Below are 11,002 nucleotides of genomic sequence, written 5' to 3'. Positions count from 1 at the left end.
TATATCTGAAAACTGTGTTTAAGTCTTCAACGTACCTGCACACCCGCGTGTGTGTGTGTGTGTTATTAAAAACCGTGGCACAAGGGCAACAATTTGTGGCCATGTGTGCGACCAACAAAAGCAAACTCTATCTCTATTGCACTTTCAAGGAACAGACTGTTTTGGAAATATGCGTATTCCTTCCAAGAGCTTATAGAGATTATTGATTATCATTCAGATGTTAATGATAAGGCTGCAGCCAGCAGCCGGTTAGCTGGGCTTAGACTGGGAACAGGGAGTAACAGCTACCCTGGCTCTGTACAAAGATAACAAAATACACCTGCCAGCACCTCTAAGGCTGATCAGACCGACTTTAACTGTGAGAAAAAGGAATTGCTCAAACATTGTATTCAAACCCGTCTCATAGTATTATAAGGCACTGTTCAGTGTTTTGATGTCTGATAGGCCTTCAAACTCATGGATCTGTTATTCAAACTGAACTTCTTGGATCGTATTTCTTTACTTGAGCATTTCCATCTTCTGCTGCTTTATACTTACTTTATACTACAATTCAGACGCAAATATTGTACTTTTTACTTCACTACTTTTTACTTCACTACATTTACTTGATAACATTAGTTACTTGTTATTTTGCAGATTCAGATTAATAATACAAAATATAATCAACAAATGAAACATGAACCAGTGAACAAAGTACTTATAAATAGCCCCACCTCATTCTGCTTCAACATTAAAGTGATTAATGCATCTTACATTAATGCTTTACAATTAAAAAGGGGAATCTGAAAAGTTTGTATCACAATTCACAAACTAAATGTTGTTATATTTTCCAGTCAATTAAAACATCCAAAGAGATTTCTAAAACCGCGACTGCAGCGTAATAAACCTCTCCTCTGATGATCTGTATGCTGAACTTTTTACACAAAAACAAATCAGCAGATATATGTTAAAAACACTCTTTCTATACTGGCACGGTTGACCGTTTATCTTTGTTTAGCGCTCCTCTGAATGTTAGCGTTGGAACTGAGCGACAAACAGCTAACTGTGCTGCGGATAAACAGGAGCTGTGTGTATTTAACCTTTATTTTGTGCGACCAGAGAAGTATTTTGACATCAGTCTTTACCGCTCATGCATTACTAAGTGTTACATTCAAGTCACAGACAGCCACAGGGCTGAGCATCCCATTTTATGAAAAACATGAAGGGCACTCAGACCTCCAGCACTGAAAAAGACAATGCCCAAAATGCAATGGGTTCTTCCTTATTCACTGCTACCCTTCAAACAAGTTATATGAAAATCGAGCCAGTAGTTTTTTCCGTAATCCTGCTGACAAACATACCAAACTATAAACCTTGGCTGAGGTAATAATTAATGTCTTTACATCTTTAGAAAACCCAGAAGATCTTTGAACAAAACCTGCTGTTTTGAATGTATTTCCTAACCATCTGAATGAAAAATATATTGCATCCACGGCGCAATAAAAAAAAACCCTGTTTCTCCAGTTGCGACTGAATTTCATGTTCTTGCTTTTTTTGTACAGACAAGATTTAGTTTTTTAAATTAACAATATCACATCAATATAGACAAATATAACAGATCTTTCCTTAGAATTTTGTTTCACGGTGTATAAGCTAAGACGTATGTCATTTGAGGGTACAATCTTTTATTAATACTGTACTTGGGACGGGGGGGGGGGGGGGGACAAACAAAACAACAAGCGGAAACATGATTTTTTTTCCAGATGTTCGAAAAAACCTTCAGAACAGCAGTTTGTTTTGATACACCGTCAGCTGGCTTTAAACATTTTACAGAGATGCCGTTCAGGTCGACAGGGGCTCGAAGGTTTGACAGTATTTAAACACCTCTGATGTACGAACCCTTCTCTTCCGTCTCGACTGTCTTCTGGTTAGATGTCCTACCGGTCTACCTCGGCAAATTCCTGGTACACATTTTGTGTTTTTTACTTTCCAGAAGCTTCTAGTCCAGGTCCTGTGTGCCTGGACCAGGAGATCATCCGGGGTTAATTTCACTGTTTTCAGACTGCACCATTTATGTAAAATACTAGAAAGAATTCACTAACCCTGCTGGGTCTTAATGTAACGGCTTAAATGAACAGAGTAGAGGAAGTAAAGGCCAAAAGCTGTAGAGTAAGATGAAATGATCTAACCCTCTGATTTGAGTTGAAAGGGTTCACATGTCTGCAGACTGCATTAAGCCTGGTTTAGGTGCAGTGTGAAAACGGTTATGATTCAGTTATTGAAACAATAATGGATAATAATGGATTCTAATCATGGGTCTGATCAACTTGCATGTCGTACTACAGGCACCGTTCATTTCTGGTTCTGATTTATCATGCGATCTTCCTCATTGCTCTTATTCAAACCTTGATTTAAAATTTAGATTCTGTTTTTGTTTTCCCCCAGTGATTCAACTCATTTATGATCCCAATCCTAATCCTGAGTTTGAGTTTGATTTTAGATTTTCTCTTTCCAGGGCGACTATGTCTGGTTGGACTTGAAGACTGGTCGGGAGTTTGAGGTGCCGGTCGGCGCGGTGGTCAAACTCTGTGACTCAGGACAGATCCAGGTGCTGGATGACGAAGGCAACGTAAGTGCTGAAACACTCTTTTGTGTTACATTCAGAAGTTTATTTTTTCTGTCTGTGGGAGCATGCAATACTGAAATACTCCAGAAATACTCCAGATATATACTACTGCAACTGTACTGTATATCGTGCACTATGTGATAAACCCTCGCCATTTTATTTGATCGTCCCGAATGTGTGTGTGAAATTTACACCCCCCTTCCCTTTTGCACTCCTCCCCCCTAGGAGCACTGGATCTCCCCCCAGAATGCCACCAACATCAAGCCAATGCATCCCACCTCCATCCACGGTGTGGAGGACATGATCCGCCTGGGAGACCTCAACGAAGCTGGCATCCTCCGCAACCTGCTCATCAGATACAGAGAAAAGCTCATATATGTGAGTAGTACTGCAGTACTGTTCTAATACTACTGCAGCACACCGATACTGGTCGACTACAACCTGCTAATCAGTAACAGAGAAAAACTCACCAGGCCACCATCAACCCATCTCCACCAGGTATTAACATGCCTCATCTCGGTAATATGTGCTCACCAGTGTTGTTAAGCATAAATATTTGAATACGACCCACAGTCGTAAAACAGCTAGTAAAACAGTAAGTGTACAAAGGTAAAGTAACAATATAAAGGTCAATGTTGAATGGTGACCTTAGTTCATTCATAATTACCGGTACCATCACACCAACACTGCTCCTATTATCTTTATACCTCTTGAAGGACTAATAGAGCTTGTTAAACCTTTATCCAGGGCTTACCTCCTTATTATGTTACCTGTTTAGGCTGGCGTTTGTGTAAAAGTAAACCCATGTCCTAGACCTGCTCTTAAAATAGGTTTTACATTTTTATTTTATTTTTTCATTTTCTCTGTGTAGATAATTTATTGACCCTTGGGTCACATTGTGTTTTTTATGCTTTTAAATGTCTGATCTGTTAAGCACTTTGATACTACTGTCTGTGAAAAGCGCTATATAAATCAAATTCATTCATTCATTCATTATCGTCTGCTGGTGGCTGTTTTCCTGCTCTCATCTCAATCTCCTGCCTCTTCATCTCTTCTCTCTGTCCCTACTCCTTCTCCTCTACCTTTTCCCCGTTTCCTCTGAAGACAAACTGCGGTGGCAGGGTAAGTCCGCTCCCGCACGTCACGCATGGCTGGAGACAGATCCGACCTCAGCTGAGAATAATGCGCATAGCACGTGTATTTAATGCACCTGCACGGCCTCAGAAACAGCAACATGCAGTGTATTTCCTACCAAACTGCATCTGCACGCATGTTGCACGTTTTGAATGTTTCATGTCAGCGGCGTTCTGTCTCATAAATTCCTAAAGCCGCTTGAACTTGAAAGTCAATTTATTTGACTGTGCTCTGCACAAACATTGCATCTACATGTTTGTGATCAGTGACCGCCATAGTCACGCTTGGCTTACAGCGAAAACTAAATGGGCTCGCAGGGAAAGGGAGCAACATTTCCCAATCGCTGTAGCTGTGGAGGTGTGATGTTTTGCTCTCTCGTAGTGAACACTCACCACCTGAGCTACAACACCTTGCGTCATCTCATCCTCCAAGTCTCTCCCCTGACCCTGCTGTGTGAGCAGACAGCACAGAATCACCTGTGTTTGATGCATGTATGATTTATTTGACTTGATGTTCATTCCAAGAATAAAGCCATTTAAAAACCGCATATAACTCTGTGTAATGATGTGGTGTGTTCATGGACCCGAATGCAGACTCAGACACCAGAGTTCTATTTCAAAACCACGATGATTTATTTCTCTCAGTCAAGGGAAAAGACAGGAAATGGACAAAGTCAATAGGAGGCGTCTCCACGCCTCCGCACGGTTCCAAGCCGGAAAGTGGCTAATCCTGCTGAGCGGCAGACGAAGCAGACAGGAAAACTGTCAAACGTCAGTACGGAGGCGCGTCCTTGTGCTCCGCTCGGATCTTAGCCGGGAAGTGGCCGGTCCGCGTCTGCGGCTGGCAGGCAGGCTGGATCGTCTGTGTGACACCCGAGGCTCGACACAGGAACGCCAAGACTAAACAGTTGATCTCCGAGGAACGAACTGGAAGGTTTCTTCGTACAGGTGAAAACCCGAGGCTCGACACTGTACGGCAGGCAAGTTGAAAAAACGAAATGCATAGTTAGTAGCGGATCTTCAGAGAGTGAACAAATGGACTACTCACGGGTCGGAATACCAGGTAGGTAAACGGACGGACTGACAACTGGAATGAGAGTGACAGGAGTATTTATGTCAGCTGGAGGCGATCACAGGAGATGAGGCACAGCTGTGCCTACGTAGAGAGGCGCGGCAGTGGGCGGGACTCGTAGGAGGACCCTATTGAGGGAAATACAGCAGAGTTAGACACAAATCCTCACAGTACCTCCCCCCCTCAACGGGAGCCTCCCGGCGAACCACCAGGCTTATCGGGGTGCAGGCGATGGCATGTGCGGAGTCGCTCTGGATCCATAATCCAGGAGCGAGGAACCCAGCATCGTTCCTCCACACCATACCCCACCCAATCAACGAGGTATTTGTAACCCCTACCTCGTCGGCGGACATCCAGGAGACGGTCGACTGTGTAAACCGGACCGCCTTCGATGAGTCGGGGGGGTGGAGGGGGTTCGGCGGAGGGTTCAGAGGACTGGAGTGAACGGGTTTGAGAAGAGACATGGAAAACAGGGTGGATCCTCATGGATTGCGGGAGCTTGAGCTTGACCGTGACCGGGTTGATAACGGAGACAATGGGGAACGGGCCAATGAATCTGGTAGAGAGCTTCTTGGATTCAGTGCGTAGGGGTATGTCCTTGGTGGAAAGCCAGACCTGTTGGCCGGGAAGATAGGTGGGGCGGGTGTGCGGCGGCGATCAGCCAGACGCTTGTTTTGATCGGAAGAACAAAGTAGGGCGGCACGAGTCCCTCTCCAGACTCTTCTGCATCGGCGATGGTTGATTTGGACGGAAACCTCGACCTCTTGGCTGGGTAGAAGGGGAGGTTGGTAGCCAATGGAGGCCTCGAAGGGGGAGAGACCTGTTGCCCGTGGAGGTATGGCTGTTGTGTGCGTACTCTATCCAGGCCAAGTGACGACTCCAGGAAGATGGATTTGCCGCCGCTACACACCAGAGCATGGTTTCTAGCTCCTGGTTCAGCCTCTCGGTCTGCCCATTGGTCTGGGGGTGAAAGCCAGAGGAGAGGCTAGCAGTGGCACCGAGGCTGCGGCAGAACGCCTTCCAAACTTGGGAGGAGAACTGAGGACCCCGATCAGAAACAATATCCATAGGGATGCCGTGGTGTCTAAAGACATGTTGAACCAACAAGTCTGCGGTCTCGTGGGCCGATGGGAGCTTGGGAAGGGGAATAAAGTGAGCTGCCTTGGAAAACCGGTCCACAATGGTAAGGATGACCATGTTGTTCTCGGAGGGAGGAAATCCGGTGACGAAGTCCAATGCCATATGCGACAAAGGCCTGTGGAGAACAGGCAGAGGTCGTAATAGTCCAACAGGGGGTCTGTGTGAGGCCTTGTTGCGCGCACAGGTGGTAAAGGCTAGGACGTACGCTCGGGTGTCATTGTCCAAGGATGGCCACCAGAAGGAGCGCCGGAGCCAGTTGATTGTACGTCTTATCCCAGGGTGGCCGGAGAGTCGGGAGTCATGAGCCCATTGTAGGACCCGGGAACGGCCGGAAAGGGCAACGAACAGGCGCCCAGGAGGGCCACCTCCTGGGTCTGGCTGGGTCTGCTGAGCCTCCCGCACTGCAGACTCTATCGCCCAGGTGAGAACCCCTAGGACACAGGCAGGTGGAACAATCGTGTCCAGAGCTGGGTCAACCTCGTCTGGGGAAAACTGCCGAGAGAGGGCGTCGGGCTTGATGTTCTTACTTCCTGGGCGGTAGGAGATGGTGAAGTTGAAACGGGCAAAGAACAGAGCCCAACGGGCTTGGCGGGAATTCAGTCACCGGGCAGAATGGATGTATACGAGATTTCGGTGGTCGGTCCACACAATGAACGGGTGGACTGACCCCTCCAACCAATGTCTCCATTCCTCCAGAGCCAGCTTGACGGCCAGTAACTCCCGGTTGCCCACATCATAGTTCCGCTCGGCTGTGGAAAGGCGGCGAGAGAAAAAAGCACACGAACGGAGCTTAGAGTCAGTGGTTGAGCGTCGTGATAATACTGCTCCTACTCCGGTGTCGGCGGCGTCCACCTCGACCACGAACTGGCGGCTTTCATGTGGCTGTACTAGGATGGGGGCTGATGTGAATCGCTCCTTGAGGGCATTAAACGCCCGGTCAGCCTCGGGGGACCAGGAAAAAACCACCTTAGAGGTGAGCCTGGTTAGGGGTGATGCCGTCTGACTGTAGTTCCGAATGAACCGGCGGTAGAAGTTTGCAAATCCTAGGAACTGCTGGAGCTTCTTCCGGTTAGAGGGGACCGGCCATTCGGTGACCGCTTTAACCTTTTCTGGGTCCTTCCGAATCTGACCCTCCTCAATGATGAAACCAAGAAACTGTACGGAGGTGACATGGAATTCACATTTCTCGGCTTTGATGAAGAGTTGGTTCTCCAGTAAGCGCTGAAGGACCTGACGGACATGGTGGCAATGTTCCTGTAGGTTTGTGGAGTAAATCAGAATGTCGTCGATGTAGACAAACACAAACCGGTTGAGAAAATCCCTGAGCACGTCGTTCACCAAAGCTTGGAAAACGGCTGGTGCATTTGTAAGTCCGAATGGCATGACCAGGTACTCGAAATGTCCCAGGGGAGTGTTGAAAGCGGTCTTCCACTCATCCCCCTCTCGTATCCGAACCAAGTGGTAAGCATTGCGGAGGTCTAGCTTGGTGAAAATTGTGGCACCGGGTAGGGATTCAAAAGCAGAGTTGATTAGGGGTAGTGGGTACTTGTTCCGGGTGGTGATCTGGTTTAACCCTCGGTAGTCGATGCGGTAGTCGACAGGCTGCTGAGAAAAACCCCCTTTAGCGCCCTCTCCTCCCAACCGGACTCTGCGGCCAGGATGCGAAAGTCAATGGAATGTTCAGCGGCGCTAGCAGAGCCCTGACGGAGGCGGAGGAGGTTCTGAACAGCGACCTGAGAGTATGTAGGGTGGTCGAAAGCTCTCTTAAACGCCTCCAGGTATAGAAACCGTATCCAACAGGTTCTGAGTGAAACAGGCCTGGGCCCAGTCGAGACCACGGCCATGTAGTAACCCGGTCAGATAGGCAATTTTAGAACTGTCCGATGCATACGTGCAGGGCTGTTGGTTGAACACAAACGTCATCTGGAGCAGAAAACCTCTGCATCCTCTCATGTCTCAGTGGAAAGGTTCAGGAGACGGAACAAATGACTCACGGACCCGGGGATCTGCAGGTGGAAATCCTGCTGTGGCTGCTGGGTCCATAGTTATGGTCAGTCCGTTCTGTTATGATGTGGTGTGTTCATGGACCCGAATGCAGACTCAGACAGCAGAGTTCTATTTCAAAACCACAATAATTTATTTCTCTCAGTCAAGGGAAAAGACAGGAAATGGACAAAGTCAATAGGAGGCGTCTCCACGCCTCCGCACGGTTCCAAGCCGGAAAGTGGCTAATCCTGCTGAGCGGCAGACGAAGCCGACAGGAAAACTGTCAAACGTCAGTACGGAGACGCGTCCTCGTGCTCCGCTCGGATCTTAGCCAGGAAGTGGCCGGTCCGATCTCCGAGGAACTAACTGGAAGGCTTCTTCGTACAGGTGAAAACCCGAGGCTCGACACTGTACGGCAGGCAAGTTGAAAAAACTAAATGCATTGTTAGTGGCGGATCTTCAGAGAGTGAACAAATGGACTACTCACGGGTCGGAATACCAGGTAGGTAAACGGACGGACTGACAACTGGAATGAGAGTGACAGGAGTATTTATGTCAGCTGGAGGTGATCACAGGAGATGAGGCACAGCTGTGCCTACGGAGAGAGGCGCGGCAGTGGGCGGGACTCGTAGGAGGACACTACTGAGGGAAATACAGCAGAGTTAGACACAAATCCTCACACTCTGCGTACTGCTCCAAGTTTGAAGCCCTCGGAACAGGAAGCACGTCATTATTTTTATTGATTTTTTGTGTTAATTTATTTACTCACAGGGACAAGACAAATACAAATTGTCCCAGGTGTAATGTATACTGGGGCTGAAGCTAATTTGCAGCCGTTGTCTCCTCGTAGACCTTTAAATTCAGGTGAAAATAAACAAATGAATGAAGCAGATAGTTCAGCAACAAAACGGATTGAGTGCATGTGTCTCTGTGTATGCATTGACATATATCGACATAGATTGTGTGTTTACTGCCATTTTATTTTATTCAAAATGAGTTTGACCAATACTGACAATTAAACTGACCTGTTCATCAGCTGCAGGGATCAACATTATTCAACATCCACGAACCACTAAATGTTTGTCAAACAAAACACAAGATTATCTTCTGAAACACGGTTCATTCTCCAGTGAAACGAATATCAGGAACGAAGTTTTATTTTCTTACACATGGTGCAAGTGTATTAGAAATATTTGCAGCCGGTTTTCAATGAAAATCAAGTTACTTGGACGAACACATTAGAACATTACACTGCCCGATGAGGTTGTAAGCATCCAATTATCAACATTATCTCTAAAGTTAGACGGTTTTCACAGATTAAATTGCCCAACACTCTATTAAAGTAATCCACCTCTGCCAAAAACAACAAAAATGCAGCTCACACATTAATGCATCAGTGATAATATATGTAAGGTTTATGCTCTGGCAAAAATCAGGCTAAAAAGTTGTTGGAAACCATCTTTTTTTACAGCCTTTGTAGGTTTAAGGATGGGAATACTTCCACAACGCTGCCGTCCAGTATGTCTTACAGATCATCGGCATGAAATGGCTCAAAGTTGTCTGCATAATCGACCTTAAATCAGCTCATCCTCTTCCTCTCTGTGTGCAGACGTACACCGGCTCCATCCTGGTGGCCGTCAACCCGTACCAGGTGCTGCCCATCTACACGGCCGACCAGATCCGCCTCTACACCAACAAGAAGATCGGCGAAATGCCGCCCCACATCTTCGCCATCGCTGACAACTGCTACTTCAACATGCAGAGGAACAACCGCGACCAGTGCTGCATCATCAGGTAGGAGGGAGTTCAGGTTGCAAAGTAGAAGTGGCTCATGGGCAAATCTCCAATATGTGGCAAAGATCTGAGTTCCAGCCCGATGTCTGTCGGTCGGTTGGTCGGTCGGTCCACCTCTTTGGTCTTGAGTGAAATATCTCGACACCTATTGGATGGATAATTGTGCAAAAACAGTGATCCCCCAAATCAAACTGAAGCTGATATTTTCAATTTAGTTACTTTCATTACTTCCTTACGACCTCAGTAGGATTAGTAACATTAGAAATCTCCAGTGACATTAAAACACACTCTGGTAGTGTAGTGTACACATTTACACACTGGTCAGAAAGGAGAGAGGATTCATTTAAACATAGGACATCAAACCTTTCAAATGTACTGACCAAAATATGTACAAAATGTCAAAAATAGCCAAGTACCAGAGGGCTTGACTACATATTGGTTAAGAAGACATTTCATTTCTCATCTCTAGTATTTCTAGTATTTCCCACATTGAGATATTTCCTGATTTATGAGGCAAAGTTCTGAATCAGATTTGACTGGTGCATATAAAAAGTTAGTTTGGTATGTTGTAGAAAACAGGAAAAATCTGTTAAAATTAAGGCATTGAGAAAAGTGCAGGTACCAAGGATATGTGTGTGTGTGTGTGTGTGTGTGTGTGTGTGTGTGTGTGTGTGTGTGTGTGTGTGTGTGTGTGTGTGTGTGTGTGTGTGTGTGTGTGTGTGTGTTTGTGTGACTTGTTAGTGGTGAGTCCGGAGCGGGGAAGACAGAAAGCACCAAACTCATTCTGCAGTTCCTGGCAGCCATCAGCGGTCAACACTCCTGGATAGAACAGCAGGTCCTGGAGGCCAACCCTATACTAGAAGGTGGGAACACACACACTTAGGTCCACTTAAGTTGAACTCTGGGACAAGATGATGAGATGTTGAGGTCACCTAGTGATGTGTGCATACCATTTGTATTTACAGGTGTACTTTATGTCCGAGCAGGTGATAGAAATATGTTACCTGTCGATCCCGCTCTCCAGGGGGATGAGAGACGGATGCAGGCCTTATTTACACTCTGATCCAGCACAGTGTGAATGCCTCAGCTAAAAGAAAAACAACATCTCACCGAGCTACATGCATCTATGTCTCAGTCTCCTCTTAAACTCTTTAGGTTCTCCGTCATGGAACCTTATGAAAGCAGACGAGCATACACATTAACACCAGGCGGCAACCTCCGGTTCTGAAAAGTGAAGCCGATCAGGGATCTTAAACCTGCATTCTCTCTAGT

At 46.4% G+C, this 11,002-nt stretch overlaps 1 protein-coding gene across 2 annotated transcripts in view; it reads left to right on the top strand.

Annotated features, from left to right (window-relative positions):
- myo7aa (myosin VIIAa) overlaps positions 1-11,002 on the top strand; it is a gene marked incomplete at its 5' end in the record, with an annotated part of 66,738 nt that overhangs the window by 11,573 nt on the left and 44,163 nt on the right. Inside the window, 5 exons of one of the 2 annotated variants that reach the window (XM_079271707.1) lie at positions 1,912-1,943; positions 2,495-2,608; positions 2,831-2,983; positions 9,546-9,730; positions 10,472-10,593. In XM_079271707.1, the coding sequence (XP_079127833.1) occupies positions 1,912-1,943; positions 2,495-2,608; positions 2,831-2,983; positions 9,546-9,730; positions 10,472-10,593 (606 nt within the window). The remainder of the gene's footprint in view (positions 1-1,911; positions 1,944-2,494; positions 2,609-2,830; positions 2,984-9,545; positions 9,731-10,471; positions 10,594-11,002) is intronic. The other variant, XM_079271706.1, reaches the window with a different exon arrangement.

The sequence above is a fragment of the Melanostigma gelatinosum genome (genome assembly GCF_949748355.1).
Source record: "Melanostigma gelatinosum genome assembly, chromosome: 7".
NCBI lineage: Eukaryota > Metazoa > Chordata > Actinopteri > Perciformes > Zoarcidae > Melanostigma > Melanostigma gelatinosum.
Note: the sequence above shows the minus strand (reverse complement) of the source record. Positions and strands in the feature narration are given on the sequence as shown.